Raw genomic sequence first — 20,092 nt, 5'->3', positions numbered from 1 at the left:
TTTTCAGAAAATCTCTTTCTTTGAACATCCTTAACGAAAATGCCTTCCTGTCTGTTTAACAATATTGATCGACCTGCGTTTTGCAAAGCAGGGTGTCAATACTTCCTTTTTTTCCTATGAGAGATTGTGACCCATTTCTAGTTCAAAGATCACGGTTAAATATTCAATTTCACACACTTTGAGCAACTTGCATTGCAAATCAATGTGCCACTTCTTATCTTGGGTACATCCGATCGCTATCCACTTTCAGTTGCATGAGCACGAGCTTTGCTCTTATATTTTCAGATATGTCGATTGACAACAACTTTTCTTATCATCATTTGTATGAGCAATATTTTGACTTCGCAAGCCGAATCGCATTGTTATTCTAAAGTTGTTTGTCTCCAGAACCTTCAGACTAAGCTCGTTTTTCTAAACCTCGTCTTTAATGAATGACATATTCTTCTTGGAACCCCTGTTAACTCTTGTTATTTTGGCAAACATGTATATGACAAGTTCTTTCTTGCAAGAATGAGAGTTTCTCATGTTCAATTCCACTACATGTTTGTTCCATCTGGGGAATTTCTTTTACCATGTCTTCAATACTCGTTAAGACTAGCAGACCCACTTCATTCTTAACGAGTTACTTTGGCTGTTACCCCAGAGGTTTATCTTCTTGAGAATTTTCTTGACAACATGTGAATTCTTCAATATGATTCTATTTTCACTAGCTTTGACATCTTTAAAGGATGGTCAGCGCGACTTAGTGGCAATTGCCTACACTTTCATGCACTACTGCGACTGACTCTTCCAAGCTTTAACACATTTGAGCCATCAATCTATTGTTAGCAAGATCCTCTTGAATCTGAACGGTCAACTGGACCATACTATTTGATGCCTATTATGAGAACTCTAATTTGTTTCGTCCTATTTCGTGGCACACTTCATTTCTTTCGAGAAGTCCTCAAGTTCTATGGGTTTGCTTGAAACCTCTTAACTAGTGTGATCTTTTGAAAGAATGTGATTAATTCATAGAGTCAAACCAGAGAAATCTTCAAGTTTACTTGAGCTTAGTCCTGCTATCTTTGTAAACCAACCATTGTGAGTTGGCGATTTTAATTCACAGAGTCACACCGAAGATGTTATTTTTATCACTTTGAGTAATTTGAGAATTTTTTTTCCAACACAAGGGATTTTTTTTTCAGTATTTCTTCATGCTGAAATCAGTATCATCCAAGTTAAGTCTGTTTGACTAAATTTCCAATGCAAGACTCTCAACAAAGGCGATGCCTTGATCCTTTTGAAATACCTATGAGATATAAGTCCTGATAGACAGACATGAGTAAAGATGATGCACCTAACGACCCTGTCATGCCGCATGAGTTAGATAAGAATAATTGATCGATGGATACGCGTATAACGAATAGAAATAAGTGAGTTGCGCGAATTGGAAATTCACGCCACGGTTATGCAAGATCAGTTGTAAAGGAAGTACAAGTAGTCTTACAGATTACGTGCTATCGATTAAATGCCGGCGATAAAAGAGGTGGCGAATTAGAAACCACAACTGTGAGACCACCGAGGGAAGAAAAACGGAGTCCCCATAGTATGAAACAAGCACGGATGTCAGTGACGGACTACGACCGGATATTCTGTGATATGGCTCGGTACGCACCAGAACAGTTGAAAACTATGAGAAGATGGCTAAAAAATGTTGTGCCAGTCTGAGGTACGAGATTCGCATGGCACTGGCCAGCCATAGAGGACTGTCCTACTCTGAGACTCTGGGTAGAGCACTATACATCGAGGCAGCCATGCCGGAAGAGGAAACCGGGCCAGCTGTGAGTCATGCTCCACCCCCGGCTCAGTCCCAAGCACTCAGGGACAAGAGAAAGTGGGAAGGACCACGAGCTCAACCTGAAACTATGAGGGGAGGGGTATGGACCAAGCAAGCCACAGAATGACGGATACCAAGCTACCCCTGGATCTTTCAAGGGGAACATATCAAGGTCCAGTCCATGTCCCAAATGCAACAGACTGCATGGCGGCATTTGCAAGTCAGGGACAGATACCTGCTTCAACTGCGGGAAGACTGGGCACCTTGCTAAACACTGCCCGAACAGGACTCCAGGGACGGGAGCAAAACCTCACCCGTCAGCTCAGCACCCACAACTGCGCGCAATGAATGTCCAACCTGGAGCAAATCCACAGCAGCCACCGAGAAGTCAGCAGCAGAAGCTGAAACTCCCAACATAGGCCCAAGCTTATGCCATGAGGCAGAAGCAGCCAGAGGTGAACTAGTGAAATTTGGCAGGCATGGGTAAGCTCTTCAACACACCCGTTATGCTTCGGTTTGATACTGGTGCTTCGCATTCTTTTATTTCCGTTCATTGCGTGACTACCTTAAGACTGGCTACGAAAGAACCTGAGCATAGGATGGAAGTATCTTCCCCGGTAGGAGGACGTATAGAGATCTATCGTACTTGCTCGAACTTAGAAATCACTCTGAGCGAATTTAAGAATTTAGCATACAACTTGAGTATTATGATCATGTGGGATGTGGACATAATACTAGGAATGGACTGGCTGGCCGGAAACCATGCCACGATCCTTTGCAAAGAGAAGCAAATTTCTTTAAGAAGGTGAAGCTACCCGCTATCACGGAATTTCCATGGGAATGCGAAAATCTGTAATCTCGATGATGCAAGCCAGTAAGCTGATTAAGAAAGGATGACCGACATATCTTGTCTACTTGAACAAGGAGGAGAAAGAAGAAGGAAAATTGGAAGAGGTCGAAATCGCTCGTGATTTTCCAGATGTGTTCCCTGACACACTACCTGGTCTACCGCCAGACCGACAAGTAGAATTCACTATAGATCTAGAACTAGGATCTGCCCCTGTATCAAATGCACCATATCGAATTGCCCCAAAGGAACCGGATGAACTAAAGGTACAGATGCAAGAGCTCCTAGACCTGGGATTCATCCGACCTAGCGTCTCGCCGTGGGGAGCACCTGTACTGTTTGTTAAAGAGAAAGACGGGACCATGAGAATGTGTGTAGATTACCGAGAGCTTAACAAGCTAAACCTCAAGAACAAATATACGTTGCCCATAATTGACGACCTGTTTGACCAACTCAAGGGAGCCAACGTATTTTCCAAGATGGATTCGAAATTGGAATATCACCAGTTGAAGATCAAACAAGAAGATGCACCCAAGACGGCATTCCGGATCAGATACGGTCACTACGAGTTTACAGTGGTGCCGTTTGAACTGACCAATGCACCAGCAGTGTTTATGGACCTAATGAATCACGTTTTCACCCATACCTCGATAAGTTCATACTAGTCTTCATCGACAATGTGCTGACATACTCCAAGAACAGAAAGGAGCACGAGAAGCGGGTGTAGAAGTTATACGCCAAGGTCAGTAAGTGTGAATTTGGCTCAACAAGGTGAACTTTCTTGGACATATCGTGACGACAGAAGGAATCCGAGTAGACCCCGCCAAGGTGGAGACAGTACGAAATTGGAAAATACCAACTACGCCCAACGAAAGTCGAAGTTTCATTGAAGGATTCTCGAAGATTGCACGGCCAATGACTCAGCAACTCAAGAAGGGAACCAAGGTCTCCTGGTCTCCCGAGTGCGAAGCAAGCTTCCAACGGTTAAAGAAGAAGTTGACCAGCGCACCCGTTTTAGCAGTCCCCGAGCCAGGAACGAACTATATAGTCTATACGGATGCCTCAAAGAGCGGGCTTGGATGCGTATTGATGCAGAAAATAATATAGAAAAACTCCTAATGTTGAATGGAGGGGGTACTTCCGATAATTGTCCATATCTCAGCATGGACCATTCACAGCCTCTTCTAGAATACCACAACAAACGTTTTAATCAATATTGTGAATTGGTCGAAATTTTACTAATTCATTATATTTTAATTAAACACTACTAGTATTCAGAAAAAATACCATTTTTTAATTGTTTCATTCTTATTAAATACACCAATGAATGGTACTATTAAGTATACACATTCCATTTATTCTCTCCTCTTGGTTTAACATCATATGATTCAAATCCCTTTCCAAAATTACAGTAATATTATATAACTTTAATAAGAAGTGTTTGTGTTTATTCTTGCAACAGTGAATGAGTGTCAGACTGTCAGTAGATAATACTTCCACTCCCATATCTGTTTTGAGGACCAAGAATCGTCCTAATCTCATCACAGCTTTGCCTGTTCTTGGAGTTGTTCCTGTTCAAAGGATTCTCAACTTTAGTTTGTAACAATGGATGATCATTATAATACAAAGAAAAAAAGGACCCAATTTGCAAAAACAAACTACTTTTAACTTCAAAACTTTTAAAGCAAACATTGTATGGTTATAACTTATAGTGCATATTCCTACATAAATGATGTAAATTGACTTCAAAAATCCTATTTCTTCTCTCATAATGTAAAAAGTGAAAGAGAAACACCTATGTACTTATTTATTGGCATTTTTTGTAACAAGTTATTCTGCTTAAGATATAAATTTGAAGAAAGGATGCACCGACCTCGTTCACAAAGAAGGCATGGAAACCATATGGAACTCTTCTAGGAAGTTCAACCACAGCAACAGGATCAGGCGACATTGTTTTTGCATCAATTACATTCACAGCTGATTTCCTGTAGATTATAATTAACCAAGGATTTAGTCAGGTTTTCCCAGGTAAATCGATATTAAGATACTCGAATAACTATTCTATTCCTAAAGAGATTAATCTGAATAATTCAATAGCTTGTATGTTAACTTAAAAGTCCAAGTGACACCGGCATATGGCTGTATTTTCAAAGAGATCTCCATCAGTTTCTGCGAAATAGTAGTCGATGGAGCAGTAGGATGACCTACATCTTGATATATAGTACTAATACTCTATTTCATACTTCTGTTTTACCAGGTGTCAGTGAATTTCTATGAGCAAAACTTCAATGATATCTTATCAAATATCAAGTACTACTATACAGAAATAAATTACTATTATCAAGTGAAAGAGAGCATACCCGGTGTTTTCATCATGGACAAAGAAAATCAAGTAGCCATCATCTTCTTCGGATGCAGTGCCAGGCTCCCGAGGGATAAAGACAGCCTCTGATCCAAATCTTCCAGGTCCAAGATCAAAGAGACCACTAACATTCCCTCCAACTTCAATCTTTTCCTTTCCAATCTCTGGTTCAGCATGTAAATCAAACTTCACAATTCCAGTTACCTTAGCAATACTGTCCAGCACCGTCCCATATACATATCGTTGTTTCCTGCATCCATACAAAACTTTTGATTCTCCTGATAGAATACAATGAAAAATTTTTTACAAGCAAACATCAACCTAAAATTTAGGACTAATTTATCTAATTTCTGAAGGATATGCACATGAAAACACACTGGATCATTCATAACCAATTTCATGGAAATGTTGGGCGTTCCATACTGTTTTATGCAACTAACAAATTGGAAGTGCAACGCAAATAAAACTACGTATTTTTAAGTTTTAAATTTATGTACATATGTATAAAAAGGAGAAATCGTATCATAATTTGGAAAATTTTAGATACGAAAGAATTCTTATCTTATATACTAACATAAATAAAAAAATAGATATACTAAACACTCCTTAAATTGAAAATAGGAATGTAGTATATCCTAGGTACATCAAAATTTGTAAGACTACACACTTTATGTATTAGTAATACTTGATTAGTTCTCTTTTTTGAATATTCCGCCTCAAATTCAGCCTAACTGACAAGCTTCATACAGTTTTATCTTCCAAAGTAGTTTTGTTGAAGTTAATTAACATTTTTACCTTCCAGTGTAGCTTTCGTTAACCCTGGGAAAATCAACGGATGACTCAGATAACTTTTTCTGAGAAGCCAAACCATTTTTGAGGTTGAATCTCATCTCGTACCTGAAAGAAATATAGTATCACCTTCGCTATAAAGTGAGATGTGTGCATACATGTATCAGTATGGATCTTACAGTTCATTTGGGAAATTCTCAAGCTTTTCTTTTACAATGCCATTGACCATGTCAAGATCAAGATTTTGAAGTCGGCAAGTGATCAGAACAACTTCATCTCCTTCCTCCCAAGCATTTGCTGACAAGAAGTTTACATACATCACTTGTCTAAAATTTGATGACTGAAATATATTATTATGCTTGTATGACCTTGAACTCGTAGTTCTAAGAGAAAATTCAAGAGCATAAGTCTCCAGCTATTTAGTGAGCAATTTGAGAAAATGAATCTTGCTCCAACAAGAAAAGTGAAAGCAGCTTCAAGTGAATCCGAGGCTCTATTTGATATTCATGATCAGCCATCAAGAAATCAACAGCATTTATAATTTATTATTATCTAGCTTACTTTAATTTCCTTGACTCTGTTTGAAATATGAAGATAAGTGTTTAACATTTGTGGAACTGTGTGCTAGAAATAACGGAGGTATAACCAAATTTGAGGATCCAAGGCATTTAAGGGTTGAGTTGCTCACCATTATGAAATATGAAGCAATTTGGAAGCTCAAACCACCTGATTAGCATCTCATTTGTAGCATATCGTGGAAGAACTCCAAAACGAGCTTTCTTAGTAGGATCAAAAGTGTAAATGAACTTCTTTTCCTTCACCATCTCCTGTAAGTGTAATAATTCAGAGTTTAAGAGGTTGACCAACAATTTGCCTCAGTAATGAGAATACAAAATTTAAGGTAGCAATAGAATTATAATACTTCTTTTTTATAATTATAATACACATTTTTTTAACGACTATACCTTTGGCCTGAAGTACAATGGTAGATCCATAAAAATCGCATAGTTTTCAGTAATGGCAAAATCATGCATCATAATTGGTTCAGGTATAGTTATTGGCACTGGATCCTGCATCACACCCTCCTTTGTTATGACTCTGTATGTGACGTATGGTGGTTCCTTAGAATAGCCAAAGGTAAACATTTCCCCTGTAAGAAAAATTGAATTAGAAGAATCATCCATAGAACACAAGAAGAAAGATCTTAGAAGTACTTTCTGTGATGAGACTGATTGATCTGAAGCTCAAGCATGGTTGTCACAACCAAAACACTATATTCCTACCAAAGATTTTAGGTACTGTTCGTGGTATTTACTAGAATATGCTGTTTCCTTTTAGTGGATATACTTGTCTCATCCGTCAAATAGTAGTAAGAAAAAGTTTAATGAAGATGCTTTGAGAATTTCAGATAACATGTTGTACAACCATTAGCATTTTATATCCCAACAAATTGTTTTCCTAACTAATCAAGTTCATATAGCACTCAGTTGTGACTCAAGCTAAAGCTGAATATTGATGACTTAATCTCGACATACTCAATTTCCGGTGACTATGACTCAAAGTCCTAGCTAAAAGAGTGATATGAAAGCAATAGGTGCAAAGTGGCTATAAAACACATTCTTGGGAAAAACAGCAATTCATTTCATATTCTTAATGGCTATAAAATTTAATTCTCCTTTGTTTCAGCCATTTACTTTTCTATGGGATGGAAATAACTTTGGTATTCATTGTCAGAGTTACTGTACAGCATCTTGATAAGCAAAAAGATAATAGGGGAATGCGGTAGCAGAGGAGGATAACTGTGTTGTCAAATTATGGAGGGAGGCTATGTGGGAGTGGAGAAACTTAAATAAACCAGATGAGTTGTTACTTCTAATGCAGTACATAACTGGATCACAATTAACCTTACCTGTGAACGGGTCAACTTTAGGATGAGCAGTAAAAGAATGTGATAGTCTCTTGTCATAATCCAGCATGCCAATCGTTTGCAGATCTCCATCTTCCAAAACTTTGATGGCATCTATAGTAAAAAAAACTAATTTAAGGATGTTTGAATGCTTTCAGTAGAAGAGACAGTGATGGAGGTTTAGAACAAAGGGGGCATAATTCTAGAATTAAGACAGGAGTAAGAAAGAAAGAAAGCTTACAAGGTTTATCTCCCTCATGAAGCGCCAAAAGCTTCCCATGGTGATATACCATAGCTGTATTAGCTGAAAGAGAACTCCCACAATGGTCAACCACAACCATGCATAAACGAAAGACAGATCAGCATTTCTGATGCTAACGATGATATTGACCAAGAAGTATAGAAACAACCACAACGCAAGAGATGTGTAAATCAGTTGTGTATTTCACCGACATAAGCAACTAAGCAAGTGATAAACATGCTATGTAACCTAAACAAAGAGAAGGAGAGAGACAGAGACCATTATGTAGCGCCCCACCTGTACCAAATCCATAGTTAACATCCAGTACTTCTAGTTTCGTTCTTAGCATTTGCATGTAAACTGTGAACAGTCCAAAGAATCCTTTCAAGTCACCAATCTGCAAATTAAGTTTGAAATTGTGAGGAGCAAAAACTAAAACATGTAGCATATTATGAAGAAAAACGCCGATATTTCCCCATCTAAAATCAGAAGAACAGAAAGAATAGCACAAGATATTAGTTAAACACGACAATTTACTTTTCGCTGTATCCATTTCTCTCAAGAAATTATAGTTCATGATTGATCTCTTACGCATTTACACAGTTTAACGGATGGCATTTTGAATTTTTCTCAAGTTAAACAACCCAGTGCTGCCCCACCATGCTTATTAAGTTTAAAAGAAGGCGTCTTCTACGTCATCATTTGTGCAAGCATGGGTCGAGTTTTTCGAACATAAATTGCTATGATATAAAACTTCGTGAAGGCCTCAGATCCATTTGAATGTTTGAATGGACATGAGGCAGTTTGGCTTTCTAGTCCTTTGTTTCAAAGAGGGTATATTACACAGAGTTAAATCCTTTAAATAGTTAACTAGTCTTATGGTCTTCACCTTACCAGTTTTAATTTCACTGCAGGGTAACAATAAGAGAGAGATAAAAAAAGGTTCAAAGTAAATAATTGGATATTATATTATGATAGTACTTACCTTCATAAATTTTGATCCACCAAAATATTCTTCTTGTTTAAGTCGCGAGGTCTTCACAAAGCGGGAGACATAGGTTGCTTTTCCATTTTTGATGCGCATACCATGAATCATTCTGCAAAAAGTATGATTCATATAAGCCATAGTCAAAATGAGATTCAATCATATGAATATCTCATGAATAAGATGCAATTGTATAAAATCATATGCAAGCAATGCAGAACGTATTCATCAGTGAATCTATCTTATGTTTGAGAGAAAAGGATGGTAATATCATAATACGAATCACTCTTGTGGTATATTTTGACCCATAAAAGACGTATTTAAAAACTGTTCCATTAAGCAGAACTTTTGAAACTCACTATATAAGAGGTTTCTTACAATCTCGCTGACAATATCATATTTCTCCAAAGATATCTCAGTTGGACTAAATGTATATTTGTATTGAAAACAATTTAAGCTCCACTTTTTGCAATTTTCATCTACAAGGAAGTATAACAAACCAAATTTCCCTAAGCATAACAGTTATAAAAAACTAACCCGAAGCCATCTTTGCGTCACTGAAAAGAAGTAAATAGATAAACATTGCTCAAGCAAAATAAATTCCCATCTCAGATTCTAGAATAATAAGAAAAAGACTGGTTTGTTTGGAAAGATAAAACTGGAAGGTAGTAGAAAGTCATCCTAGGATAAAACTATAGAGAGCTGGGATGTCTGAAATTTGAATGAGGATTTGAAAGACGCACCCATCTCCATCAAACCTGTAAAAAAAAGAATGAGAGAAAGAAAAAGATAGGATTAATAGTAGTAAACAAACTGGAATGATACATACATCACATTTCACTAGTTCAAATTTGAAATATGTTCCCATTACAAATCGGAAGCACATAATTCATGCATAGCTCTTATATTTTATTTTATATATATATCTATTCACAGAAGTATATATGAGAAAGACATTGACAAAGAAAAGTTATTACCAATGATATCCAGCAACCGGAGCGAACCTTGGATTTGGGCCAACCCTCACAAACTCACCATTGAGGCATTCCTGAAATAGGCAAAATTTTGATTACTGAGCTATCTTGTGGTGCTCTTGAGATAAAATAAAATGAGCAAGTGCAGGAACATAAATGAAAATGTATACTTTTTCCAAATGAATTGACAAAACACTTTAATCAAACCAAACCAAACCAAACTGAGGAGTTTTGTTCTGTTTCAGTTAATACGGTTAGACTAGATTATATTTTCAATGACATTGTGATCTTTTAATAGTTGTTACATAATTGCTTAATTCATTTTTGAGTAAAGGCCAAAACTGGTCCTGAACATATGTCATTTTATGATTTTGGTCCTATACTTTATCTTTTGAATTTTTGCATCCTGAACATTTCAACTCAGATCACAATTGGTCCTACACTAACAATTTTGTCAATTTTTTAACGGTTTTAACCCGATTTTGACCGATTTTTAAATGGTTTTAACCCGAATGGGACTGTTAAAACCATCAAAATCGGTCAAAATCAGGTTAAAACCGTTTAAATATTGCCGGAATTGTTAGTGTAGGACCAATTGTGATCCGAGTTGAAATGTTCAGGATACAAAAATTCAAAAGATAAAGTATAGGACCAAAATCATAAAATATGCATATGTTCAGGACCAGTTTTGGCATTTACTCTTCATTTTTTAACAGTTTATCATTTTAATTATTTGGTTCATTGAGTTCCCAAAATTTTCAGGGACACTCATCGATCACGTAATGCAAAATTGATCCGAATCCTCAAGAAATTTATGACTTTAGATTATAGTATGTTTTTTTAATAAATGTAATTTTCAGTTTAAATTCATGTAATTTCCAAATTTTCAGAATAATATAAAAAATGGAACTGTTGGTGAGATGACTTGTGGGATTGTGGTTGAAATGAAGGTGTCATGAGGAATACAATAGTGTAGAGGCTAAAAAAATGAGGAGATAATATTTCCTCCTTTTCCAAAAAAAACGTCGAAATATGAGAGGCTTGTTTTCCATCCCTTCAATTGTATCGAAAGCGAAAGATGTTTAATGTTGGAAAATGAAGAACAATACAAAAGGAGAATATAGAGTTTGTGTTTAAAAAGATGCTCGAAATAACCACTCCTATATTTTAATGTTGACAATTTCAAGAAACAAAAAAAAAAGAACAAGAAAAATGAAAAACAGTAGGATTTCCGTAGTAGAGTGAAAAAAGAATACCGGTAGAAGGCCGTGGAGGGGGAGATCGGCGAGCGGGGGAGTCTCGTCGACGGGGCCAAAGTTGCCGGCGAGATAGTGAAGAGGCTGCTTTGAATGATGCATCAACTTCACGACCGCCCACTCCAACCAATCAATGGCCTTTGACGTCAGTCCCATTTGGGGATTCGGTTTCACCGCCACAACCCCGGCGGAAATGGAATCCTCTACGCCCATTTCGCTCTATCAAACCAACCTGCTATCAGATACTCATGATTTATATTGATTCGATTTGGTAAGCCGGTGACAATGACATGAAGCGACCCATTCGCTCTTTTTTTTTATGTTTTGTCTTATACTCAGAATTTAAATTAATTTAATGTACTAAATTTTGTATTTAAATTTTAACACATTTCCTAGTGAAAATGTCATTTTTTTTCTTTTCTTTTCTACTTTCTTTATACTGTCTCTTCCTCGTTTTGTCATTTGTAATCTCTTTCCTATCTGTGCCAATTTTAATTACTATTCTCATACTTTCTTTTTAGCTTAAATTGATTTATTTCCCATTCTAGGAAAAAAAAAACTATCAGTTCCATCAATTTTGTTGCACTTTGACCAAGCACGAGTTTTTCAAAATATAATAAAATGTGAGTCCTATTTTTATAGTATATAATAAAATGTGAGTGAAAATAAGTTAGTGGAATATGAGATTCATTACCAAAATGGTAAAAAGTGAAATGTGACAAATTTGGTGGGATGGACGAAAATGAAAAAATATGACACTTTCTAGGATAGGCCAAAGGGAGTAATACCTTTACTTTCTCATGCTTTATTCTATTTTATTTATATATTTATTTTATTATCTCTCCACTTATTTTATCGAATATCATTTCCTTAATCTGATAAGAAAAATAATCTCCTTTAAAGGGATGAAGGAATTACAATAGATGATTAATAAACCATAATAATTGAAAATGAACTTTATGAATACTAGTTAGACCAATAACAAATTTAGCCAGGGCTTGAAAAAACAGCTCCTGACAGTTTTGACCGATCAGACAATTTTTAGGCTCAGGAATGCTGGGCACGCACATTTTCTCAGACTCGCGACACACAAAAATTGCCTGGCCACACAAAAAATGTCCGCCCGCATATTTTCTCTGGAATGCGCAGTTTTCGTAAAACAACCATAACTTTCTCTATCGAACTCTGATTGGGGTGTGCGAGGTACCCATGCGAAGTTCATTCAAAGATGAATGCAATGGTGGTCTTGTAGAAGCGTTTGAAAATAAATAATCGTAGAACGCCGATTAGTGTTTGGATATATATACCTTCTTTCTTTGTCAACTTTCTCTTAAAACTTGGTCTTTTGTCCTACAATATTCAAATATGAGTTCATTCTTCACTTTAAAAATGGTGTCAAAATAATGCAATAAAGGACTATAATTTGATCACATCAATATGATTTTCATTCTTAACAAGTATTTAATGAGTTTAGCTAGAGAACTAAGGAGATTTGGATATGCTTTATCAAAATGTACTCATGTTTAATTAATTAGTCCAATTTATCTAGCTAAATTCAGATGTACAATTCTTTTACAAGTGTCCAGATAGTGAGCGTAAAATATACACCGATCCTTGATTGCATATTTAATTTAGGTTCAGTGTGGTGGCATATGTCGTAACATTTCTAAACCATACTTAAGGTAGTTCCCGTGTATTAAAAGTTTTCCAATTTTCTTTAGTGTTTGTCTTCCCAGCCGTTTGTTTCATAGTTAAATCCAAATTCATCAAATTTACTTTAGTTTAGAGTCAGTTTATCTCTTTGTAGATTCTATCATTATGTACTGTTTTTAACGATGTTATCTTGCAATTATTAGTAACTTATTTTTTTACTATTTGTTTACGTATATCTATGCTTATTTCGGAGTACACCACACCTACCAAATGGAGAACAATAAGTATATAAAACAAAATTGATTTTTTCTTACTATTCAAGAGAATATTTATAAATAAATGAGATTAAAAATAAAGGAGAGAGGTAGATCATTTGGTTTAAATCTTTTGAGTGATTGACCTTGGATTGAGGACACAGACACTATATAACAATTGTTATTTATTTCTAATTATTTTATTTTTAATTGCAAATATGGTGTAGAGAGACTAGGTCATGGGTAAACATGATGTATATGATTGTGACCCTACTTGACAAACACGATTCTTACATCTAATATATGGCTATTGTTGTTAGTTTTTAAATTAAATCAAACATAAGAAAATATGTTAATTAGAAATGGTGGAATTGCATAATTGGTGTTCGTTTAAGGTCCAGCTTAACAAATAAATCAATGGTCAAGCGATTTAAGTGGTGTCAATTTTTGCTAACTCAACACCACGAATTTACTTGGTGACAGTATAAATTAATTCAAGCAGTGTTGAAAAATTATTTTTTCTGTGTGAAACTCAAAGCACTAATTTTGGACAAATTAAGAGCTACATATACAAACAATGGCGGATCCAGGAATAAAATGCCGTGGGGTCGAAAGAAATAATAAAATATACTAATATATATACTTATAAAGATACATTATAAATGAAATATCTCTATTTTATATGTACTTCTACGATATTATGAAACTGTCAAAATTAGTTGCGAAAATATCTTATAGTTGCTGTTGTTTTTGTTCGCCATTAGCATTAGAAGAGTTGATGGAAACTCGAGATTTTTAAAAAAATGAATACTCTATCCGTCCCATAATATGAGTCACATTTGATGTAGACATGAGTTTTAAGAAATGTAAAGAAAAAAGGGTAGGAAAAGTGAGTGGAACATGAGGCCCGCTTTTTTATATTGATTTTTTATAATAAAATGTGAGTGAAGTGAATTAGTGGAATGTGAGACCTATTTACCATTTATGACAAAAGTGAAATGTGACTCTTATTGTATGACAGACCGAAATGACAAAATATGACTTTCACTGTGGGACGAATGGAGTATCTATTAATCTAAAATAGAAGGTAACTAAAATCAATAACTAAAAGTAAAAGATAGATATTACTCCATCCGTCCCATAAAAATAAATACATTTTCATTTTGGAATGTCACATAAAATTATCTCCTTTTATAGTATTTCGTAACTTCCTTTTCTAGTAGATGAGCCACATTCTCCACTAACAATACTATAATTACTTTTTCTTTCCATTTATCTCTTATTTTAACAATTGTACATTAATTTTTATTTCATTCTAAATATTCATATTTTTATCGGACGGAAGGAATATCTATTAAAATTAGGTTAAAATTTATCGGTTACTACGATAATAAAATAAATTAATTAATTAAACATGACTACAAGATGTTCAATAAACTTTACTCCTATAATATAATGCACCGAATCTTTTTTTGCACAGCCTATGCTCTACGCCTCAAACCCTTAATTTGAATTAAAATTAATTTTGATTACGAGCAATCTTAGTTGTAATTTGTAAAGAAATTATTAACCATTATAATAGAGATAAATTATTTATGAAGAAAGTATTCCCTGCACGTTTTAATTAAAATAAATGAAAAGGCCCAAACCTAAACCCACGCATAAAAGATTTAGCAGTAGAGGAAATAACAATGAAGGTGCAAAAGCTGCGCGCAGCTTGAAGATGAATCATGGGGCAGAGTTCCGAACGCCGTGGGGTCGGGGGCCGTTGGGAGGAGTATTCCGGCAGTTCACCAGGGATGGCGGTGGGGTCGGCCGACCCCACTCGACCCCACCTCCATCCGCCGCTGATACAAACAATGCACGAACTCTAAGAAATGATAGATGTTTAATTATACTAGTAGTATGTAATATCAGTTGTCTTATACTGGAAAACTTATTCAATTTTATGGATGAAATTTGAAGAAAAATCAGGTTGTAGATGAATATAGGCAAACACTATGTTCGGCCGCAATTATTAATTATATCAATTAATTATAGCTTCACTAGTATTTTAATTAGAATTTAATTATTTTGACTGAAATTTAAATATTAATACTAGTAACTATAGTTAAATAGAGTAGATGTACAGATATGAAACAAAACTTGTGTCAATAATTTAACGAAGTTAGGCTGCGAGGGATGCGATAAAATGTTGTCGGTTGGAATTGATTATTGGGTATGGTTTTTACTTTATCTTATATGTTATTGTCTATAGATATATATATAATTATGCACGTCATATTGATGTACTAGTATTTATTTTACATCAAAACATTTTAAATAATTATATGCGTGTCATGTTTTGCCAGATGCATCTTACAAATCCATTATATTATTACATGTACCGTGTTAGTATTGTAAATATACAAATTGTTTCATGTTAATCAACAAGTTTTAGCATGATGATATTATTTAACTGAGATGAATAAATGAATTATTGCTATCGCAAAGTTTTCAACAATATGATATTATTGTTGTATCTATGGAATATCTCCTTGTGTCCCTTCAAAAGTTCATTGACTTGCTTTCGAAGTTGGTTTGGAACCCTCTTTTGAAAGCTTGACAAAAAATTCCCACATCCTATTTTATTCAGAGAGTTAATATTTGGTACATCTGCAATCCGCAACAAGTTAATATTCAGAGAGTTTCTTCCGAATTAGGAATTGGAAAAGAGAAGACTTTTATGGCTTGGATATTGGATGAAAGGATAGTGATCAAACTTCTCATTCTCACTTATTCAAATGATTAATAATCTTTAGTCAAGTCTCTACATATGATTGGTCTTCTTCGCTAGTTGTTTTTGGTTTTCTAGATAGGTCGTCATGCTCGTTGGTTTTGTTCACTTGTTGGTTGTTGTCGATTTTGATTGTTTTTGTCGAACTTTCTTGCTCGCCATTCTATATTGGCTTTGAGTATTTTATTTTCAATAAAAAGTATAAACGAATTATCAAGTTTTAATTTGACTCCATTTCCATGGTGTAGTTTTTTTTTTTTTATAAATTTACAGTATTAGACTATACTCAAGAGTATTGATTTTCATATTGATAATACGTAGGTCTGTCCAATTGGGTATCCGTGGGTAACACTTTGGGTACCCGATCGGGAAAACCATGAACTGCACACCCGAATTATCTCAAAAAATTGGATACACGAAAATCTGAGTTCAAGATCATTTCAAATACCTGTTGCCAACTTGTTCCAAACATGTTCCAAAACATAGAAAATTTTCAAAATATATTCCAAACATTGAACAGTACAGTCATGGAAAATGCATCCAATTCCAAATTAGCAATAAAGTAAAATCATATTCATACATGTTTTGAAGTTTGAATGTGATATACAATCGGATAATGTGATATACAATCGGATAAATGATAAATAATACTCTATCCTTTCTATTAGTGTTAGACACATTTTTTCTGCACTAATTTAAAAAAATAATACTAATAAATAGTTAAAGTAGAAGGAGAATATAGTAAGACACAAAATGAAGTAGAAACGAGTTTTCACTACTATATTGTTATTTTGTTCTCCCTTCACTTTAATTGGTTATTATCATTTTTTAAAAACAATTGTGAAAAAGAAATATCACGACACTAATGGATCAAATGGAGTACTGTAGAGATGAGAAATGTCGTGATCGGAAATGGGGAATGGTCCGTCCAATGGGCTTATCATGATTAAGGCGACAATCGGCTAAGAGTGTCCACAGTGGATACGCCGAGACGGCGGTAGCGCTGCGGCGCACCACTGCAGGCAGCCGTGGCGGGGGAGGGGCAGGGTGATACGAACCTCTATTAGTTTAGATATTATAGGGATTTAGCATATCTTTTTCTATATCTTTGTTTTCTTGTTCATTAAGTCAGTAGCATTATAAATAGGATAGATTGTTATCTTTTTTATTCATTCAATCAATTAATGAAATATTTTCTCTCCCAAATATAACGTGTGTTTTCCAATCCTAATTTTGGATTCCCTCCGCCGATCCTAATTGGACGCCGGAGTATTCTATCAATCGCCGAGTTATCTGCCCGACGGGAGCGACTCCCGCGCACAGAAACTCTGCAATCGTCCGCCGAACCTATTGGCCGCCGGAAATTTATCTCCACCGCCGAGCGAAACTCGCCGCCGGTGCTTGTTAAGGGAAACGTCCTTAACAACTGGTGCTTTCATTGAGAGCTCAGCATCCTCCGTCTGCGTTCATCCATATCCCCAAATAAATCACCACCATTTCTACCACAACCACGATTCAGTCCGTCGACATGTCATACGACTACGCCAGCTATTGCCATCGTAAATACAATTTCCCTCAACTCGTGCAGCCGTTTCACCCTTGCCACACCCGACAGCCCACTTGCTGGGACCCACCATGGACCCGTCGGACCACTGCATATCAACATTCTTCATCCTACGAGCTAGATATGTACTCGCCATCACCGCCCAAGCGCCGACCTACCTGTTGGGACCACCGGCGCAACAGCAGGACCGCGGCTACCCGACCGTTGACCGGCCACGACGCTCGGAGACGTGCTGGGACCGACCTCGCCCTCGGGAGGAGGTGAGAGCGCGAGTCCAGCCCGCCTCCCACCAGCCCCGCTACTCCACCGAAAAGCCAATGCGAGACCTGTACAGTCAGACCGCACGTGTGACCAGTCAAACTCCGGAGCAGCCACGCCTGCCTCTAATACGGGTCTCCCAGGCGGAGAAGTCAGAACGGTCCAGGTTGGGTCTCTGCTGGCACTGTCCCGAGAAATGGGTGATGAGACATGTGTGTAAACAACGCATTCTCTGTTATGCGGATGATGGGGATGAGTTTGAGGAGAACATTCAAGATGAGAATTTAGCCGAAGAGAAAACTGATAATACTCCCACGATAGTATTCGGTGATGATGTTCCCAATGACATTATCGACGCTCCTCTTGATGTTCCAAACAACGAGTCCCCTGGAGAGTTCCTCAAGAACAAAGGGATTGTTAAGAACGACAATGAGCCACCGCAAGTGCTCGTTGGGGTATCTGATGAGAAGATTGGTGAAAATGAGGAGACATTGCTAGAAGATAAAGAGGAGGATGGTTCTATTGGTGAAGTGGAGAAGATAATCGCCTCACTCAATGTTGTTCAAGTGTCATCCCAAAATGTTGTTGGAAATTGTTTGGGCAAGAAAGGAGATGGTGCTTACACCGAATTGCCCGTAATTGCTTGTGTCAATGTGGATTTGAATGTCGGTGATGTTCCAAGTATGAATCATCGATCAACATCGCTCGACAAAGATGCAAGGTTGATCCCTCCGAGTAATGACATGCCATGCTTGGGCATTCTGGGAGGCGTGGACAAGCTTTTCGATTTGACAAGGAATTTTTCCGCCAAAGTTGGGTCTCCTTTGTTGATTTTTTATGGAAGTGAAGAAGGGAGACGTTCAACTGTTCGGTGTGTGTTTGATCCAGGAGGAGTTGCCTCGCCGAAGCTTCTGCTTTCAACTCTCCTTTTTGCTTCGTGGTTCCCACCTTGAGGACAAGGTGGATTTTAACCGTGGGGGAGTTGATACGAACCTCTATTAGTTTAGATATTATAGGGATTTAGCATATCTTTTTCTATATCTTTGTTTTCTTGTTCATTAAGTCAGTAGCATTATAAATAGGATAGATTGTTATCTTTTTTATTCATTCAATCAATTAATGAAATATTTTCTCTCCCAAATATAACGTGTGTTTTCCAATCCTAATTTTGGATTCCCTCCGCCGATCCTAATTGGACGCCGGAGTATTCTATCAATCGCCGAGTTATCTGCCCGACGGGAGCGACTCCCGCGCACAGAAACTCTGCAATCGTCCGCCGAGCCTATTGGCCGCCGAAAATTTATCTCCACCGCCGAGCGAAACTCGCCGCCGGTGCTTGTTAAGGGAAACGTCCTTAACACAGGGTCAGCGGTGGGTGGCGTCGCCGCGTATGCGGCGTGGAAGCGGCGGTTAGGGCGGGTCTCCGGCGGACCACTACAGTGCGCCGACGGCCGCGGCGGCGCCAGAAACTTTTTTTTTTTCTGAATTTTTCTTTAAATATACTCATTCCCTCATTTTTACATTCACACCTCCACATCCATACTACAATTCCACACCCACATTAAAATTTTACTCAAATCCTCTCTCATAAAATGGCTGACCACAAGTATCAACGCATGTTGGATGAGGCGTTTGACGCGGTGGTTGAAAAGGTGGAGCGAGAAGTCGAAGAGGATGCGAAGAGTGCGTTGGTGGCGGCGGTCCCTCGTCCGATTCATCATCAGCGGTTTATCCGGTGTAACGATGCCAGTGCTAACCAGCGGCTGATTTCAGACTACTTTGTCGAAAACCCCCGTTATCCGCCAGAGCTCTTCCGTCAGTGCTTCAGAATGTCGCAGCGGCTCTTCCTTCATATAGCGACATCATTAGCTGGGCGATAAAGGTGCTTCACCCTCCGACGGGATGCCAGCCACCAGATCGGACTGTCGACGTTACAGAAGTGCACCGCTGCAATTAGGCAGTTGGCCTACGCCGAACTGGCTGACATGTTCGACGAATACCTGCATATGGGTGAGACGACTAGCCTGGAGGTTTTGAGGCAGTTTTGCAGGGGCATCTTCGGTCCAGAGTATCATCGAAAGCCAACCACAAGACTGCCAGATACTGCTGGATATGCAGGGACGGTGCACGACTTTCCAGGTATGATGGGCAGCATCGATTGCATGCACTAGGAATGGAGGAACTACACTGTGGCGTGGAAAGAGTAGTTCGGTACTGGGTTCAAAAGCAAACACCCGTTGATGATCCTTGAAGCTGTGGCTGACTACCGGTTGCGGATCTGACATGCGTATTTCGGTGTTGCAGGGTCAAACAACAACATCAACGTTCTGCAGTCGTCGCCCCTCTTCAATGAGTAGTGCCGCGGTGAGTGTCTGGAAATCCGCTTCGTGGCCAACAGTAAACAGTACAAC

General features: G+C 37.5%; 1 protein-coding gene across 1 annotated transcript; it reads right to left on the bottom strand.

The window, feature by feature from the left end:
• Positions 1-4,060: 4,060 nt before the first annotated feature.
• On the bottom strand, positions 4,061-11,460 carry LOC121805562 (carotenoid 9,10(9',10')-cleavage dioxygenase-like). Its single transcript, XM_042205464.1, has 14 exons — positions 11,177-11,460; positions 9,924-9,994; positions 9,690-9,704; positions 8,947-9,058; positions 8,259-8,358; positions 7,962-8,024; positions 7,724-7,834; positions 6,780-6,964; positions 6,503-6,641; positions 5,994-6,111; positions 5,821-5,922; positions 5,024-5,275; positions 4,537-4,648; positions 4,061-4,234 (listed from the first exon to the last, which is right to left on the bottom strand). The coding sequence occupies exons 1-14, from the start codon at positions 11,387-11,389 to the stop codon at positions 4,205-4,207; spliced, it is 1,623 nt and encodes a 540-aa protein (XP_042061398.1). The 5' UTR covers positions 11,390-11,460; the 3' UTR covers positions 4,061-4,204.
• Between the last annotated feature and the right edge of the window lie 8,632 nt (positions 11,461-20,092).

This window comes from Salvia splendens, chromosome 5, assembly GCF_004379255.2.
Source record: "Salvia splendens isolate huo1 chromosome 5, SspV2, whole genome shotgun sequence".
Classification (NCBI taxonomy): Eukaryota; Viridiplantae; Streptophyta; class Magnoliopsida; order Lamiales; family Lamiaceae; genus Salvia; species Salvia splendens.
The sequence above is the reverse complement of the archived record's forward strand: the minus strand, read 5'-3'. Positions and strand labels throughout refer to the sequence as shown.

Coding starts and splice junctions, on each gene's coding strand:
- LOC121805562 (XM_042205464.1), bottom strand. CDS start 11,389: ATGGGCGTAGAGGATTCCATTTCCGCCGGGGTTGTGGCGGTGAAACCG. Junction 6,112..6,502: donor TTGCTTCATATTTCATAATG/GTGAGCAACTCA, acceptor ACTTCTTGTCAG/CAAATGCTTGGGAGGAAGGA. Junction 4,649..5,023: donor GTCCATGATGAAAACACCGG/GTATGCTCTCTT, acceptor TATAATCTACAG/GAAATCAGCTGTGAATGTAA.